General features: G+C 51.9%; 2 protein-coding genes across 2 annotated transcripts in view; both read right to left on the bottom strand.

The window, feature by feature from the left end:
- Positions 1 to 1,822: 1,822 nt before the first annotated feature.
- Foxl3 (forkhead box L3) lies at positions 1,823 to 3,603 on the bottom strand. The gene is made up of 3 exons (XM_036172642.1): positions 3,497 to 3,603; positions 2,588 to 2,756; positions 1,823 to 2,384 (listed from the first exon to the last, which is right to left on the bottom strand). Exons 1-3 carry the CDS (start codon positions 3,601 to 3,603, stop codon positions 2,010 to 2,012), a joined length of 651 nt encoding a protein of 216 aa, XP_036028535.1. The 3' UTR covers positions 1,823 to 2,009.
- Positions 3,604 to 15,328: 11,725 nt separating this feature from the next.
- The window catches only part of Fam20c (FAM20C golgi associated secretory pathway kinase), a 55,257-nt gene continuing 51,439 nt past the window's right edge, over positions 15,329 to 19,146 (bottom strand). Inside the window, exons 7-10 of the mRNA XM_036171861.1 lie at positions 18,189 to 18,298; positions 17,980 to 18,061; positions 17,401 to 17,460; positions 15,329 to 16,324 (exon numbers count right to left, since the gene is read on the bottom strand). Of these exons, the coding sequence (XP_036027754.1) occupies positions 16,075 to 16,324; positions 17,401 to 17,460; positions 17,980 to 18,061; positions 18,189 to 18,298 (502 nt within the window). The 3' untranslated portion in view covers positions 15,329 to 16,074. The remainder of the gene's footprint in view (positions 16,325 to 17,400; positions 17,461 to 17,979; positions 18,062 to 18,188; positions 18,299 to 19,146) is intronic.

Raw genomic sequence — 19,146 nt, forward strand, 5'->3', positions numbered from 1 at the left:
ACTGTCAGAAGCAAGCAAGCATCCAAACGATGAAACACAACTTTTATTTGCTCAGTTGGTAGCAGGAAAAAAGAGTATCTTCAGACACTGTGTGAGCTACCGCTGATGTGTGTACCATCTGTGTCTTAAGTCATCTTGAATAGATGCTTTTAGCATGCCTGAAGAACAGATATACTAAACAAGAACACAGAAGCAGCATGGCCACAGTGTGAGTACACACACACACACACACACACACACACACACACACACACACACACAGACCATCCTGACAGCACAGACAAGCCAGGGCAGAGGTCTAGGTGCCATGTTATGTCTGGCCATAACATGGCAGAGTCCACAAGCATGCTGGATATGTTGGTAGGAGCATCAGAGTTCTGGAAACTCATGGGTGGTATTGCAAGTGTGTGTGTGTGTGTGTATGGGGGGGTTCCCCTTTGGAAAGGGCTCCCTCTCCTCCTGCTGGACTGGGGTGGGGAACAGCTTCTAAGCAGAGTCTGTGCTCAGCAGAGCCTGGAGGTCAGAGAGCAGGCATATTCCTTCAAGGAGATCTCCAGCAAGGCCCCAGAGTCCCTTCTATTCTCTCCAGCCAGTAAGGGCTCTATGGAGAACAAGGATTACTCCATCGGGCTGGAATGGTAGTTAGGCCTAAGAGATCGCTCCTGTGACTCCATCCTGCCTCTGCCCACCTTTCTTTTTCTTTTTGTTTGTTTGTTTTTTTACTTTTTATTTTTTTGAGACAGGGTTTCTCTGTGTAGTTTTGGTGCCTGTCCTGGATCTCGCTCTGTAGACTAGGCTGGCCTCAAAGGCTGGCAGATCCCAGAGATCTGCCTGGCTCTGCCTCCTGAGTGCGGGGATTGAAGCCCATTTCTAAACCCAAGTGGGACTGTGATTCTCAGCTGAGCCAGCTAGCCTGGTTGGGGAGAGATTTTTGTCATTCAAGGAAATAGTCACAGAGAGCATGAGATTGTGGACGTCCAAATTAAGTCACAGCAAACAGTTAATGCAGATTGGTGGAAAAATGGGACCATTGGCCAGATAGTGTCACTGTGCCTAGCTGTCTTCTTTAAACTGCCTATCTCAATGGTAATAAAATCGTTTACATTTCAAAGGGAGTATACCTTCACTCCTGGCTGGAGCACTTTGCTGTGTACTGTCCCCTGCTAGAGTACCTGCACGCACGCACGCACGCAAGGAAGCTGGTGGGGACTGAGTAGAATCAGGGTAAAGTTCCCTACCTCCTCCACACCCCTTCTTCCTTCCTCTCTTCTTCCTTGTATAGAAATTACATGCCACTTAAATTTTTAAAATTTCTTTTTATTTCGAAGCAAGATCTCATTAATTTTGCCCAGGTGATCCTTGAACTTGTAATTCTCCTTTCTCAGCCTCCTAAGTGTTGGGATGACAGGCCTGTGTCTTCATGCCTGGTCTGGGAGGTACATTTCTGCTGAGAATTCAGGCTACTTCTGATTATGTCAACTCATAGCTTGACATCATTGGGGTAAGAGCCACAGGATAGGTTAACATCTGTCTTTGCTGTTTTAAACCTCATGGTTTTTAGCTACAGGGAAGGCCTTAACCAGCATCATGAATAAGTTACTGAGCACACTTTAACTCTGGAATGGTGGTGACTACAAAGCTACCTGTCACATGACTGAGGACAAACTGCTACCTGATTCCAGGGAGCCTCGGGTGATTTTACAGCTTGATGTAGGGGCCTTCAGTGAGTCCACAGCAAATCCTGAAGTGGAGCTGAATCTGAGCCAGGTTTTCCTGCGAAAGAACTATTTTTATTTGTTATAAAGTCACAACATCACCATAAATACCTTTTATAAGAAGGTCTCCAGAGCTTTCCTCCAAGTGGAGAGCTGAGTTCCCTGGGCAGTCTGGGAAGATGTATGTAGATGTGGCAACGTCCAGGGTTCTTGATTCAAGATCCCTGGTCCAAGTCGTTCTTCAGGGGAGTCAGGCCCAAGTCCTCAACGGACTGCAGCGCTTCGGAGGCCACCTCATGCTGCCCAAAAATGGAAGCTCATTTGATGGGGCTCCAGCACGGGATACCTGGCTTCCTGCGAGTGACAGGGTGACCTGAGCGCAGGGAAAGGGTCCGGGGAAGACAGGATGTAGTCAATGCTGAATTTGATGTCTCTGTGTGTGGCAGGACTAGCCCCGACCTCGCGGTCTGGGGCTCGCGCGTTGTCAGCGTCCGGGGACCCGCGCGCTGCTGGCTCGAGGGAACCTGGGGGTCCCTCGCGCTTGGGGCCGCGTCGCCTGCGTCGCCGACGGAAGTTGCCATTCTCGAAAAGATCCAGAAGGGACTCGCAGCCGCCCGCGAACGTCCAGTAGTTGCCTTTGCCCTTGTCGTGGCCCTCGGTTCGTGGCACCTGCGGGAGCGAGGGGCTCAGCGAGCGTCCCCAAGCCTGGGGGAGGTCGCGCCTCTGGCAAGTGAGTCGCGGACCCCCGCGGGGATCTGCTAGCAAGGGACTTGACTCGGTGCGGGTGTTGACACCCCTCCCCCCCTTGTCACTAAGGATAAGTGGGGACACATGGGGGTCCAGTGCGAGCCGCTGGTGGGGGAGGGGCTCACCTTGACGAAGCAGCTATTGAGCGACAGGTTGTGGCGGATGGAGTTCTGCCAGGCGCGCTGGTTGGCGCGGTAATAGGGGAACTTGCGCATAATAAAGTCGTAGATGCCAGACAGGGTCACGCGTCCCGCGGGGCTCTGCTGGATGGCCATGGCGATCAGCGCGATGTAGCTGCGACAGGGGTGCCAGACAGAGGGGGCTGCATCAGGCGGGGTGGCGCTGAAACCGCAGAAGCGCTGGTGAACTCAGATCTGCCCTGGGACTGCCTGGAACCCTGGAGACCAGGGGGACACCCTCCACGCCCCCATCCACTGCAGCTCCAAGAACCGGCCAGAACTCAGCAGGCTGGCTGAAGCCTCTACCGGATCTCTGAAGCCCTCCAAGATCCTTTGGAGTCTCCCGGACCCTCGGAAGCACCCCGGTCCCTCCGCGACACTCTTTACCTTCTGAAGCCTCCCCAGGCCCGCTCGAGACCCCCAGGACGCTCTGAATCCCGAGACCCTCTGAGCACTGAGACTCTTTGGAATCCCCGAAACCCTCTGGAGTCTCCAATACCTTCTAGACCCTGCAGGACCCTTTAAAACTACCAAGGGCCTGCTAAATGAATCCCTTTCAGCACACACATACCGCCCCCCTCCCCAAGACTCCGGTGGAGCGTTGGGGTGCAGAAGAAGCTGTCGTTTGATGATCTCCTTGCTGTTCCCCACTTCTACCCAGACCCCACTATCCTCTTCAGCTCTTTGTGAACCCCCCATCCCCACCACCCTGGCTATCTCCAGAGTGCACTGGAATATGTCCTTCTTCAAAGACCCGCATAAGAAAGGAATCCCACCTCTCCCTAGTCTGGGTCAGCCCTTCTAGACCCAGTCCTCTACCGCTTCTGTGGGCCCTGTCACCTGCCCTGGGGTCACCTGTATGCTGGTCTTGTGAGCCGTTTTTCCCTGTCAGAGCTGCCGGCAGGGTAGTCGTCAGCGTCGTCGTTGAAGCAGTTATAGGGGTACTGCGAACTGTCAAACATCTTGGCCGCCCTGTGCTGGCCCGCCCTGGCGCCACCGCCTCCTCCGCCTCCTCCTCCGCGCTGGCCGCCAGCCGTGGGCCGGGCCCTGGTTTCCCTTGGCTGGGCCAACAGCGTCTGCGTGCAGGACGCGGGGAGCCTGGGCTTCTGGGGTCCCCGCCCGCTCCGCCTGGTTCTCTGGCGTCCAATCCCAGTGCGGGGGTTGTCCCCAGCCACCACAGAGTGGGGAGCGCAGCAGGGGGGCGTCGCCACCTTCTGACCCTCCACTGGCAAGGGAGGCCTGGAGGGTGATCTGCCCCCCCCCCCCCCCCGCACAGGCAGGGCGACCCCTGTCCGTTCTCCCCCGAGGCCAACTCTGAGCCTGTTGCAGCAGGGCCTGCGGAGTGCTCATTCGGAGACTCTGGGCTCATTGATAGACCCACAGCTAGAAGTGATGGGGGCCAATCCTAGAGAGCCGGACTGGACTGCTGTCCCTCTCCTATAAGACAGAGGCTGGCTGCTTTCAGCCCTAGGGCACAGAGCCTGGTCCAGGCTGATGGGGGCTCCTGCCCCGTCCTGGCTTCCTGTTTTCCCATTGAACCAGGTGAGTGATGACTCCAAGGCCCAGGGTTTCTTACAGCATCCTGAGTTCTTCCACTGTCCATCTCTGCCTACAAGTGGCCTCCCTCCCATGGGCACTCTGGGACCACAGGGAGAGGGCCACCTGAGTCAGAGTCTGGGAAACCGTGGTGACGTGGGATGTCTTTGGAGGACCCCTGGCAGTCCAGAAACTTCTTTCCAATAACTCACAGAAGTCAGACTAGGAGCCAGGCGGTGGAGGCGCACGCCTTTAATCCCAGCACTCGGGAGGCAGAGACAGGTGGATCTCTATGAGTTTGAGGCCAGCCTGGGCTACAAAGTGAGTTCCAGGAAAGGCGCAAAGCTACACAGAGAGACCCTCTCTCGAAAAAAAAAAAAACCAAAAGAAAAAAAAAGAAAAAAAGAAAAAGAAAAAGAAAATAAGTCAGACTAGGAGCCATGTCTGTGAACCCAGAGAGATGAGAGGCCAGGGCTAGCCTTGGGAAAATTCCCCCTTTAGGGCAGCACCTTCAGGGGTACTTCATTGTTAGGGCCTAGTGCTACCCCTCATGGTAACAAATGTCCACCTAGGTGGGTGACACTGAGGTCCTCTTTGAAGAAGGTGGGTGCAGTAGGTCAGGCTGCTTTGTGCCATGGTGGCATGGTTGCTGTTCTGGTCTAGGCCACACTCGGCAACAGGAGTGAAGAATTTGGGGGAAAATAAAGAGTATAGCCCCTCTGTGAAACAATTTGTCAATTAAAAAAAATAAACAAAACACGCAGTCAGTAGTGGTGGCATAGACCTATAATCCTGGCACTCATTAGGCCGAGGCAGGAGGACCATGTGTTTCTTGTCAGCCTGTACTACAGAGTGAGGCAAACAAACAAACAAACAAACAAACAACTATATTAAACACGTGATTACATATGACCCACATATCCCATAATACACCCCTACACAAGTCATACAGAAACCTGAAATCAGCCCCATAGGCTCAGAGAGGCTTAAGTGGAAACATCTTCTGAGTGGAAGGAAACCCGCTTTTCAACAGGTGTGTGGTTAAGTAAACTGTAGTATCCATGCTGTGAATGAGCCCTACAAAGACAGTAAAAATGGAGGGACTCCTGGTGTATGCAAGAATCAGGCTGAACCCCCACAATGGAGCAAAAAAGCCAATCTCAGGTGTTTACCCACTTTATAGCTGGACTCATAGGACACCTTCGAGACCAGGAGACACAGCACAGCCTTATCACGCCACTTTAGCGATGGCACCATCTCCTTCTGATAGTCACAGGCTCACTCAGGACCGAGGGAAGAGACCCACACTGCTTTCCAAAGGGAGGAGTCTAAGGCTTCATGGAGAGGAAGGCAGATGGGATGGATGGTGCTGTGCAGCCATCTTGGCTTTGTGAGGAGAGCAGGTGGGTAAGAGCCGCTATGCAGACACCTTTGTAAAAATACAACACTGCCCCAGAGGCCTGAGTGGGTGACGGGAAGGGCGAGAGGGAAATGAAGGAAGAGGGGAGACTCTTCTGTGTAACACGGCCCTACAGACCCAGACTGCAAGACACACATGGGGCAGTTTGTCAAAAGGTGAATGGCATCAGATAAGGATGCTGATTTTCCTTCAGACATGGTCTCTCCCACCTGTAGCTGTCACTTGCTTCATAGTGTCCCTTCAGGCACTCTATCATGTTTTGTTATTTTGTTTTTTTTTTTCCCCCCAAGACAGGGTTTCTCTGTGCAACAGCTCTAGCTGTCCTGGATCTCACTCTGTAGACCAGGCTGGCCTGGAACTCATAGCGACCCACCTGCCTCTGCCTCCAGGTGCTGGGGATTAAAGGTGTGTGTCATCACACCAGGCAACATGTTTGATTTTTTTTTTTCCAGAGCTGAGGACTGAACCCAGGGCCTTGCAGTTGCTAGGCAAGCGCTCTACCACTGAGCTAAATCCCCAACCCCATTTTTGGTTTTTCGAGACAGGGTTTCTGTTTCTTTTTCTTTTTTCTTTTTTTTGAGACAGGGTTTCTCTGTGTAGCTTTGTGCCTTTCCTGGAACTCACTCTGTAGTCCAGGCTGGCCTCAACTTCACAGAGATCTGCCTGCCTCTGCCTCCCGAGTGCTGGGATTGAAGGCGTGCACCACCACCACTTGGCATACATGTTTGATTTTTTTGACAAAGCCTAACTGGCTTATTTTTCCTTGCTTGACTGGAGCGTTGTCCCTGATTCCAAGGCCATGACTTCCTGTGGTATCTTCTGCTGAGTATTTACTCAGTTGTAGATGGTGGGTGGTGGTGGTGGTGGTGGGGTGGCATCTGGCCTGTGTCACAGTGTGATGGACCCTGAGGATGTTCAGCGTGACACAAAAGTCCCAGCTTAACTCTTGACACCAGAACCGGGCAAATGCAGTTAGAAAGGAGGCTGTGGGCTTGGGTTTGGAGATGGTGGCATGGTGGCAGTTTCTGACAGAATGGTGGGACATAGTGATGTGACCATTAATGCTGTTGAGCTGCACACTAAAAGGTGATCAAAATGGAAGGTACTGTCTATATTTCATGCCAGCCAATACACTGAAAATGAGGGGCTGGGGGTGTGGCACAAAGCCCTCAGTTCCATCCCCAGCATCAGGTGTGGTAGTGTACACAGGTGATCGTAGCATTCAGGAGGCAGTTCAAGGTAATCTCACTTACATAGTGAGTTGGAGGCCAGCCTGGGATACGTGATACCTTGTCTGAAAAAAAAAAAAAAGCTTTAAAGGGGCTTGAGAGATGGCTCAGTGGCTAAGAGCACTGGCTGTTTTTGCAGAGAACCTGAGTTCAGTTCCCAGTACCCAAATGGGAGCTCACAGCTATCTCTTAACTCTAGTCCCAGGGGGATCTGGTGCCCTCTTCTGGCATCCCTGGGTACTGCACACATGTGTTAACAGGCTTAAAAATGCCTACAGGTAAGAGTATTGGGGATGGTTATACAGCCTGGGTTCTTACCTACTGAGCCGTTTTCTCAGCCCTTTTTGTATGTATGTGTGTGTGTGTGTGTGTGTGTATGTGTGTATGTATGTATGTATGTATGTATGTATGTATGTATGTATGTATGTAATGACATAGGCTCTTACAATGTAGTTCAAGCTGGCCTGAAACTTGAGATTCTCTCTGCCTAAGGCTTTGGACCACAGGGCAGCGGTTCCTCCATCCAGGAGTTCCTATGTGGCACTGAAGTGTGGGACCAGCCTGGGTAACGCCCCATCCACCCACCCACCCAGCCACTACCCCTCAGACTTGTGTTCTACTGGATGATCTGGGGTGTAGGGAGCTGTGTGAACAGGGGCAATCGGAGGTAGTACAGATTCTAAGAGCACCGGAAGGCAGAGCTGAGAGGCCATCCTGTAAAGGGAATCAAAGGTCAAAGGAGACCCCTGAGCTGGGCCTGAACAGTTGAAGGACATAGACAGTAGTTATCATGGGAAGGAGGGGGTAGGGTGATATATGCGGGGAAGTCTAACACCTGGCCTCACGGACAAGGTCACATCCACATCTGGATCCTCCTCCCATCACTAGAAGGCTTGGATTGGCCACTCCATCCGGCACCTGTCCTGTCTGTCTCCTGCCTTGCCTGGGTATACATGTGTCCCGAGTGAGAGTCTTCCCCGGGCTCACATCTCCCTTCTCTAGACAGTTCTGAAGGGCTGGTATGAGCTTTACACTTGAAAAAACCCAGAAGGAAGCTGAGTACTACACACCTTGATATTCCCGAACCATCCACTCATTTAGGCTCTTTTATCTCTGTAAGTGTTGGTGGCCTTTCCTGGGGAGATGAGAACAGGCCCATACAGATCAAAGAAAACATTCCACCCAGGTCTAGCTCAGCGAAGCAATGAGTTTATTGGGGTTCCCTACAAGCACATGGCTCAAATGGGTGACATTCAGAAAAGTTGCATCCCTGGAGTTCCCTGTAAGACTAGCCCAGGTTTACCCTGTGGGAGCAAATGTTACTGTTTGTGTTACTCTGGGGAGGGGCCTTGTAAGGCCTGTAAGTTTGAGGAGCTTCTTGAAACTTGTGAGTTTGGTTATTTCCCAAGTCTTAACTGGTAGTCTCCAGGAGGGAATGATTCCATCCCTAGGAAAAGGCTTTACCCATCAGGAAGCAGACTCAATGGACAAAACAGCATTTGTCTCCATGATGCTCTGGCAGATGTATCAAAGATGACTGTGTGGTGTCTCTAACTTTCCAGGTGATTATGGGACCATGCACTTCATCTCGAATCCCTGTGCTTGCACTTGCCAAGGGTGCCTTGCCCCCATTCTCACACCCAGGCAGCATGGCCTCTATATGATATCCTCTCATGGCCCCATGCAAATCTGCATAGTCATGATGAATATAGGCTCCGTGACTCATGACCAACGGTGGTTTGAATAGGAATGGCCCCTATAGGCTCATATAATGCTTGGTCTTTAGAGAGTGGTGATACTTGATAGGGATTAGGGGGTGTGGCCTTGTTGGAGGAAGTGTGTTACTAGGGGTTGGCTTTGAGGTTTCAAATGCTCAAGCCAGGCCCACTATGCCTGTTGATCCTGATGTGGAACTATTGGCTCCTTCTCCAGTACCATGTCTGCCTGTACGCCACCACGTTTGCTGCCATGACAATAATGGACTAAACTTCTGAACTGTAAACCAGTCCCAATTAAATGTTTTCCTATATAAGAGTTGCTGTGGTCGTGGTGTCTCTTCACAGCAATAGAAATCCTAATTAAAATATGATCAAAGTTCCTGGTCCATGTGTTCCTGGATCATATGTGAAACCATACCACCATTTCACCTATCCTTATTTAATCTAAAACAGACACTCACATGTACGCTCATGAGAACCAGGGACATAAGAGAATCTTTGTCCATTCTGCTAAATGCAGATAACATTGACTGTAAATCTATTTTTTTTTCTTTTTTAGATAGTCTCATGTATCCCAGGTTGGCCATGAACTCATTACACAGTCAAAGATGGCCTTGAACTTCTTTTTAATAGTTTTTCTTTTTAAAAGGATTTAGTTTTATTTATGTGTATCTGAGTGCATATATGTGCATGAGTACAGTGCCAGAGGTGTCCAAAATCCCCGGATCTGAAGTTACAGGTGGTTGTGAGCTACCTGATGTGGGTGCTGGGAACTGAACTCAGGTCCTCTGCAAGGGAGATAACCATTGAGAAATTTCCCCAGCCCTGTTTTTGTTTTGTTTTGAAGACAAGGTCTCATATATCCCTGGCTTTAAGTGCATTATGTAGTGTGAGGCCTTGGTTTGCATTCCAAGCATTGCATAAAACAGGGATAGGGGTACATGCTCGTGTTCTCAGCATTGTGAAGGTGGATGCAGGAGGGTCAGGAGTTCAGTGTCAGCCTCAGCGATTAATATATAGCAAGTTTGAGGCCAGGCTGGGCTGTAAGAAACCTGGACTTAGAAACAAAACAGAACATCTGATGGTGGCTGCCTGTCCTTGGCTCTTGAGTACCAAAGACCTAGAGATTGGACAGGAGGAGCCAGGAGCTCACAGTTCCAAGCCCCCAGAACCAGGGCCATATTGCTCCTGGCTTTCAAAGCCACAGAACTATGCCTCCAGGTGCTCAGGTTGGAGGCTTATTGCTCTGAGAGTTAGCCACCCGTGACCCTGGCACCTGGCAGCTTCCAGCAGCCATGAATGGTAGCAGGAGGCAGCGGCATCACAGCTTAGTCCCAGCAGAGTGAGTGTCGAGGCTTCCAAACATGCCTTGGGTGCTGGGACTCTCAGCTCTACAGCAGCCGGGGTTTCTGCTCTCAAGGCCTAGGTTGGGACCCTGGGCCCTTGAGTCTTGGTAGATTCTTGGCACTCTCTCAGTCACTGTGGTTCTCAGTGTTTAGTCTGTGGTTGTCTTCCATCCTTGGGCTCTCTACCCTCTCTACTTCTGTTCCCTCTCATTGTCTCTGCTTCCTGGCATTGCTTCCCCCCTGGGACTCTTCAGCTGCCCTTCTGTCTCTACCATTGAGTCAGCATCATCATCATCATTACCATCATCATCATCATCACCATCACCATCACCATCGTTAACACCATCACCATCACCAACAGAGCAGTGGTTCTCAACCTTCTTAATGCTATGACCCTTTAATAAAGTTCCTCATGTTGTGGTGACCACCCCCCCCAAACCTGAAAATTATATCATTGATACTTCATAACTGTAATTTTGCTACTGCTCTGAATCATAATATAGATATCTGATATGCAACCCTTTTGGAAGGGTTGTTCAGCCCCAAAAGGATTGCGACCCACCCATTGAGACCTGCTGATCTAGAGTAAGCTGTTTAACAGCTAGGAGTCTTCTGAAGCCAGAGTGGTGCTTCAGCATGCATCTGTGGTTGCTATGCAGCTTCCTCACAGCATCTGGGGTGTGCTCACACCAACCGGATAACCTCAAGGGCCATCTGGCTGGCTATTAGCTGATAGTCCTCTATGCAGTACATCCAAGCGCCAGGATGGATTTGGTAGCAGTCGACTGGGCTGTCAGATCACCCCAGACCCTAACATTTTAGGCGACTTAAAGGAAAACAAAACATTACAAAGGTGTGCCATGGGCTTTGTTCACGTTCATGGTGATTTAACAGCAGGCAGCTTCTGTCTGTGGGTTCTTGCGGTCTGCCTCGCCCGCTCACTCACATGAAAATTGGAGGAGGTGTGAATACATTGGTTTAGATGGCAGCAGCGGGCTAACAGTGGCGCCTGATTTCTTGCCCACGGTTGTTGCAAGCTTTCCCAACAGAGATGTGGGCCACCCGTGCTTTTGACTTCCAGGAAGTGGCTTATTGTGCCAGCACACTGGCTTTCAGTGGATTAATATTCAAAGGCTGGAAAAGCCCCGGGACAGTGTGGACATACCTTTAATACTATTTCAGCTTCCTTGTCTCCCATATCGGATGGTTTACATTCTGCTTTGGTACTTGAAGCTGCTTGGCAGCGAGGCTAAAACAGATAGAATGTGGAGGGAGGGAATGAAGAGGATTTCGGGGGGAAAACCAACCCAGTGAAACTCCAAGTACCCGTGTCCGCACATACACTCAAGGACACCTACCGACAGTGATCAGGCTCTTTCTCCTGGCTCTTTGGGGCCCCCGCCACATCCCCAGTCTCTTGACGTCATTTTATTTTTTATTTTTAATGAATATGAGTGCTTTGCCTACATGTATGTATGTATGTGCACCAGATGCATGCCTGGCGCCCCTGGGGGCTATCAGAGGGCACTGGATCCCTTGGAGCTACAGTTTTAGATGGTTGTGAGCCACCATGTGCATGCTGGGAACTGAACCCAGGTCCTTCGCAAGAGCAGCTCTGAACCACTGAGCCATCTCTAAAGCCCCATCACATATTTTCAGAATTCCTGGTGTCAACCTCAGGAATGCCATCCACCTCTCTCATTGGCCTGGAGCTCACTAATGAGGCAGACTGGATGGCTTTCTCTCTGCCTCCTCAGTGCTGGGATTACACAGGGTCTATTTGCTGTGATAACCAAGGATTTGGAGGACACCGTCCTGCTTTAAGACCTGGGTCCTCACAGTGAAAAGGACAATGAAGTTTGAACCCAGAGCCACAGAGAGACACCCAGGATACACAGTCACTTCAGAGGCCACATGACCGTGGGCACCAGAGAGGCCCCAGCCTGAGATGTCCCCATGCAGACAGAGTAGCCAATCTTGTCCACACATTGGTTTTAGACTCACAATTTCCAAACTGCGAGAGAACGCATTTCTGTTGTTTTAAGCTACCAGGGTTGTGATCCCTTGTCATAGGTGGAACTGACCTTGGGGCACTGAGCAGCTGCTGCTAGAGTCTACTGTGAAACAGCTGTATTTGGGTCATTGTGTGGACCTGTGCAGTAACTCATAACAGTGGAAATAGTGACGATGTGGAAATGCAGCCAGAAGATCGTCAGGTCCCTCTGGGTGAGTGTGAGCAATTACAAACTGATGGAGAAGTCTTTAGTTTATGTAAAATAAGGGTTCTCAACCTTCCTAATGCTATGACCCTTTAACACAGTTCCTCATGTCCTGGTGACCCCCAACCATAACATCATTTTGTTGCCACTTCATAACTGTAATTTTGCTACTGTTAGGAATCATAATGTAAATATCTGATATGTGACTCCAGGGGGGCCATGACCCACAGGTTGAGAGCCACTGTTATCCCTCACTATCACAAACAACTGCCACTTTGCTGGCTTTAGCTAGCAAGACAAGTGCTTGTTTCTTTATATAGCATGTGTATGACATATGTGCATATGTGTGTGTACACGTGCATGGGTGCAAGTGTGTGTGTGTGTGTGTGTGTGTGTGTGTGTGTGTGTGTGTATGCATATGGAGGCAAAGATCAACATTGTTCTTTACTTTTTATTGTAAGATGCTCACTTACCTGAGCTCACTGATTGGCTAGCCTGTCTGGCCAGTGAACTTCCAGGATTTGCCTGTTTACCCTCCCCACCCCATGCTTGGGGGTATAGACATATGCCACAGCACTTAACTTTTTATGTGGGCGCTAGGGATCCGAACCCAGGTCCTCATGCTTGTATGACATGAGCCATCTTCCCAGACCCACATGGAGCCTTCAGGCCAGGGCTCCTTAGTCCTTACACCTTTCTGGCACATGGAGATAGCCTCCCACAGAAGAGATCAAATGTATGGCAGCTCATGCTTCTTGTAACCTGTGCGGCCTCCATGCTCCCCCCCTGGCATGTCCTCCTGTGCTCTCACAGCTCCTTGGATTGGGGTAAAAGGCACGTGTGAGTTTCAGGAGTTCTTTGGCTCCTCTAGAGACGTGTGGTACCCACAACAGGGACTGTGGGGGTGAGGATGATGGGCCAGGAGGATGAAAAGAAAGAGGTGAGGCCAACCTACCTCCTGTGCGTGCAGGCTGAGGTGAGGTGCCATGAAACCCAGTGAGCACACGGGCCAGAGAAGAGCAGGAAGACTGGCTTCCATGCTGCGGAGCATCTGCGTTTGACCCATGGCCACAGCCTGGGTTTTGCACCAGCCTGAGTATCCATGCTGTCCTGGAGTGGCTACAGCACATGCTGGTGGGCTGAAGACTCCATGCCTCCTCTCACTGACCTCTTGATCCTCTCACAGGGAGGGAGGAAGGGAGGGAGGGAGGGAGAGAGGGAGGGAGGGAGGGAGGGAGGGAGGGAGGGCATACCACTCCCAGAGGGCACCAAGGTTCTGGACCCACTCTCAGTCTTTGCTCAGCATCTGGTCCTGCCATTTGCATGGATTCACTCTCTGTTCCCTCCTTCCATAATGTAGGTCCTGGGGACTGAATTTAGGTCATCAGCCTTGGTGACAAACACCTTTACTCACTGAGCCATCTCACTGGAGTTGTTTTATAGAAGGATTTGAGTAATGATGATGAGTGTCCTGGGGCCCCTGGGGCCATGGACAGGACACCTGCACAAGTCAACACTTGTGCCCTGCCTTCTGGAAGCCGCATTGGAGTTGGCACACTGGGCGAGGGAAATCGGCCTGTCCTTGGCCAGACTGCCAGATGGTAGTTCTGTTTCCTCCTTGAGGCATGGGGCAAATACTGGGCCTTTTGCTGAGATAGGAAGATGAGAGGCAAGTTTGGGGGCCACTTGATCACTGTTTAGTTCCCTGGCGGTTCAGTGGTCTCAGGCCATCTGCCGGTATGCTGTGCAGAATGCTCCCTGAGCCCAGGTGGGGACTTGGGGTCCAGCAGGCCTCAGCATCCCCAAGTGTCGAAGTGCCTGGCACTGAGTTTGCCGACTCAGGAACCTACCAGTTTAGGGTCTGACTTCCCGCATCCGAGCCTCAATTTCCCCCATTAAAGGAGGAAAACTGGGCTGGGAAGATGGCTCAGGCCACGAAGTGCTTCCTGTGCTAGCTTGAGGCTCTGAACACACATACAAAACAAGGCCTGGAGGTGGACAGCTGGAATTCCAGTGCTGGGGAGGCAGAGACAAGAGTATCCCAGGACTCCAGGCCAAGCAGTTAAACCAAATTGGTGAGCTCCAGGTTTAGTGAGAGAACGTGTCCTGAAAAACAAGGTAGAGGGTGGCACAGAAAGATGTGTGACATTGACCTCTGGCCTACACACATACACACCCTGAACTACATAGACACACATACATATTTACAGAATAAGCTGGCCTTGTACTATTGCATCTGAGAACATCAGGGCTTTAACTGTTGGGTTCTAGTGTTCTACTGAGCCTCTCCCCCTGCCCCCTACACACTAGGGGAGTGGCATGTGAACAGATCACAAAGTGACAGCTGGAATAGCTGAAATAGGAGCAGGCCATATTTTTTGGCTTTCTTGTGACTCAGGAGTGCATAGGTCCATAGTGGGTCCTCGCCACTGTCCTCTCCTGGTCTCTGCTTCCTGGAGGAGGCCCAGCCCCTGCCCAGTAGCAGCTTACTGGAAGGAGATAGATCCTTCCAGCAGATAGCAAAGGGGTGGGGGCGTGAGGAAGTCTGTGGTAGTTTGAAAGAAAATGGCCCCCAAAGGAAGTGGCACTATTAGAGGTATGACTTTGTTGGAGTGGGTATGGCCTTGTTGGAGGAAGTGTGTCACTGTAGAGGCAGGCTTTGAGGTCTCATACATGTTCAAGCCACACCCAGTGTCTCAGTTCACTTCCTGTTGCCTGCATATCAAGATATAAAACCTTCAGCTCCTTTTCCTGCACCGTGTCTGCCTGCCTGCTGCCACGTCCCAGCATGATGATAATGGACTGAACCTCTGAAAATATAAACCACTCCAATGATATGTTTTTCCTTTATAAGAGTTACCGTGGTCATGGTGTCTCTTCACAGCGGCAGAAGCCCGAACTAAGACAGGATCTGAGCCCCGAGGCCAGCAATGCAATGGCCTACAGCTCTCACTGGGCCCCTGGGCAAGCCCTTCTATGGCTCCGGCTTACTTACATTGTGGCCCTATGTAGGTCTGTGTGGATGCCACCCTTGGGGGGGGGCTTCCTGTATCTCAGAGCCCCAAGCTTTTCAGGAGTGGGGCAGGATGTAGCTGAGCCCCCATCACCTCCATTGCCTTGCCCCTTTGAAGCATAGGTCTTGCTTAGCCTGCTTATCTACTCGAGGCTGTGCAGGCTGAAGACCCAGCTCACACAGACAGCATAAGAACAGACCGTGGCCACATTGTTGGGCTGTCTTGGAGGACAGCTCGACCAAAGAGCAAGTCCCCACCCCAGAGAGCCACAGCACACACTTGCTGTATTTTTATTGCACTGTTACCTCACTGCAAACTACTCCACAAAAATGTCCCAAGGTTGGCCTGCTGCTCTGGGGCCACGGGCCCTGCAGGGTACCTTGACACCCATCGTCCAGAACTCAGCCAAGGCAGGCAGTGTCCACCTCCAACTAGTAAGGCCTGGGCACTGTGCAGCAGTGGACAAGTGGATGGCTGGTCATTTGTATCCAAAAACCCATTCTTGGGTGCCCAGCTGCCCACACACAGGCCATGATGTCCATCCAAGCCTTCCCCTCCCTGGGGCTCTGCAGCTTCTGAGGGAAGAGGACCCGGGGAGGGGGAGCAGAAAGTGGATTGTAATTGAGAGCCAGAGTGTGGTCACATCACAGAAGGTCCTCGAAGTGGCCCAGCGGTGATCTCTGGTCTGCTGGGTGGTTCTCCATTGGCAGGAGTGTGAGCCTTTTGTTAAGTACAAAACAGTAAGTAAAGGTCCCTCTGCTGCATGTCCAGAGCGTGTTGTCTGGTCTCTGCCGGACCCAGAGGCCCACACATCCCTATCAGAGCCGTGATGGAGACCTCAGGCTCCCTGCTGCAGGTCACCCTATAGGGATGACCCGTCCCATCCGAATTCACTGGATTCACAGGAGGCTAGGCTCCGCGCTCGTCCTTCCTCCCGGGCAGTGCGGGTCACTACCTCTCGGTGGAGGCTCTGTGTTCAGTGGCTAAGTCATCCTCCACCACGCTGCTCAGCCCGGCCTTCTCCACGCAGTCCCGTATGGCCTGCAGCACTATGCGCAACCGCCGGTCCAGGGCCTCCAGGTGTAGCTGGTAAAGCACAGGCGCCACCTTGTCATGCTGTAGGGACTCAGCCATCAGCAGGCTCAGTTTGTGTTCCTCCTTGGCCAGCAGCTGCAGCCTCAGGTAGGTGGACCTCCGGATCCTGAAGAGAGAGTAGGGTGTCACCCCCGGGAAGGAAATAGGGTGGGGGCTCTGGCGGGGTGGCATCTGGAGAGAGAGAGAGACAGAGAGACAGAGAGACAGAGAGACAGAGAAAGGCAGGGAGACACACAGAGACATGAAGACAAGAGACAGAGACCCGGAGAGAAACACACAGAGTTCAGAGTCAGAGATGGAGACACAGCGGTGTGTAGCGGGGGTAACTGAGGTTGAGAGACATGGACAGAGTCAGAGAGGTGAACAGAGGGAGAGAGACACAGAGGGACAAGGAGGCCTGAGACCCCAGACTTCATGGGTCTAAGTCATATGGAAATGGGTCGTTCTAGATCAGTGGTTCTCAACCTTCCTAATGCTATGACCCTTTAATACAGTTCCTCATGTGGTGGTGACTCCCCCACCCCCACCATAAAATCATTTTCATTGCTACTTCATAATTGTAATCTTGCTACTGTTATAAATCATAATGTAAAATCTGATATGCAGGATATCTGATATGCGACCCCTGTGAAAAGGTTGTTTGACCCCCAAAGGGGTCATGACCCTCTGGTTGAGAATTGCTGTTTTAGACATTGATACGGTCCTGTCCTGAGGGGCAGGTGATGGGACAGGTACCCCAAATCTTGAGGACAGATCCAAGACTGGGGTAACTGCTCACCTGGGAGGACTGTCCCTCCTCAACTGGCCAGTGGCCCTGGCCAGGTGTACTCTGTGTATCCAGAGGGACATAGGTAATTGGTCCAGCCATCAGTGTGTATGTGTGTGTGTGTGGGGGGGGGGAGTGTATGTTTGAGATGTTGTGGAAAGTGGGCAGGATGAGTCTGGTAGCCATGGGCAGGACAGAAGGACCCTTTGTCTGGACTTGCAACCCGCTGAGAACCCTTATAGGTAGGATGTGCCCAGGTGAGGCTTAGGGAAGAGGGGTCAGCAGGAGCCTCGGGCAGTGAGGTGGGATGGGCTTGGTCTGTGGATGCCTGCCCCTTGGTGCTACAGTGCTGCCTCTCAGGTAGTGATTGGCTGCAGCTGGGGCAGGGAGCCATCCAGCCAGGCAGGGGCTCGTACCTGCAGCACTGATGAAGAGGTGTTAGAATGGAGAGCTCATCATGTGAATATTTCCCAAACCTGCGGGAAGAAGGTAGAGTGGTCAGCTGGAAAGCCAGATAGGGCCCAGGGCCCCAGCCCTGCAGGGTCCCACCTCTCAGCACCATGGTGCCGTAGTACCATGGCAACCTCATAAGGATCGTTGGGGTCAAGGCTGATCCTGGCCATGTTCAGCACTGGCAGTATTGATTTTTTTTTTTTTTTTAAATTGGGGATGGTATTCTGCCTTGTGAAGCAGAGGTTAATGGCCTCTCCCAGGCCGAATTGACGGCTTGCTGGTCCTTCTAGGCAAGCCACAGGATCTCTGGCCTCAGTTTCCCCAGGGTAACAGGAAGGTAAGATAGGAAGTGCTCATACGGCCGCTGCCATGAATCCAGCACCCTATGGGAGTCTTCCCTGCCGATGCACACCCTGATGTGCCTTAGACCCAGCCTCTCAGGTGATTCCCCTGCCCCAGGGACTGCGTCTCAGGCTGGGCTGGTCCCCCACGGGTGGGGGATGGCTGGCTTCCCAGGGTCTTCAAGGGCACAGAAGACCCACCCACGACCGTTGTCCAAGTGTATGATGAAGGTCTCATTCCCGAACTTCTCAAAGGTCTCGTAGTGATGTCGGTCCATGTTCCCTGTAGGGACAAGCACGCATAACTGCTCAGAGGCCTCTGCCCTTCCCGAGCTGCGGGTCACCAGGTGGTCCCCCCAGTGAAAGGTGTGTAGGCGTTCCTGGCAGCCAGCACGCCCTGTGGGACGTACCCATGAGGAAATCAAAGACAGTCATGTCCATGATGTCCAGGATTCGGTGGCCACTGTCGTAGGGTGGCGTCTGCTTCACCTCCTCACAGTAATCGGGGTCCACTTCCCACCTGTGGTGGGGAGCGAGGGGGCATAATGAGACCAAGGTTGAGGGCCTCTCCTCTGAGTAAAGAGGGAGGTCCAGGACAGATGCTTAGCGCTTTCTGGCTCAGGAGAGCACGGGCCAGTAGGTTCTCATTTTGTAAGAAGGATTCACAGTAGGGGTGTACTATCTGCCGGGGAGCATCTTGGGACAGGCTATGAGGTTGAATTAACTGGAAGGAGTAGAGGCCTGGGAGGTGATGAAGCCATTCTTCCCGCCCTAGCTGGGACCAGGGCCGAAAGCACTATGGGCTGGTGTCCTGGTTTTTATGGGGATGGGTTGTCTTTTCTAGCACCTGGCTGACAGGGGTGTGGGGGAGCCCAGTGATAGGCCAACACCTCTCTGATCTCCTCGTAGATAGGAACCCTGTGGTGGTGAATATTATCAGTTTGACTGGATTTAGAATCACCATGGAAACACACCTCTGGGCGTGTCTGTGAGGGTGTTTCCAGAGAGTTTTAACTGAAGCAAAGGCCCACTCTGAATTGTGTGTGGGTGGCACCATTCCCTAGGCTGGGGTCCTAGGCTGAGTAAAACATAGAAAGCGAGCTCAGTATCCAAGTTCTCATCACTCTCTCTCTGCCTCCTGACTGTGACTAGCTATATCGGGCACCTACTGCCCAGGTAGCTTCGGCCGCCATGCCTCCCTCATGATGACCGACTGCAGCCTCACACTGTAAGCCAAAAGCCTTCTTTGTCAGCAACAAGTAACCGAGACACGCGGCTGCCACTGTCTCACAGCGGCACAAGCGGTGCCCTTTGCACTGTCCTTGCTGCGCCTTTTGACCCTGAGCCACGGGCTACTGACTCTCCCCT

Source organism: Onychomys torridus, chromosome 22, assembly GCF_903995425.1.
Source record: "Onychomys torridus chromosome 22, mOncTor1.1, whole genome shotgun sequence".
Classification (NCBI taxonomy): Eukaryota; Metazoa; Chordata; class Mammalia; order Rodentia; family Cricetidae; genus Onychomys; species Onychomys torridus.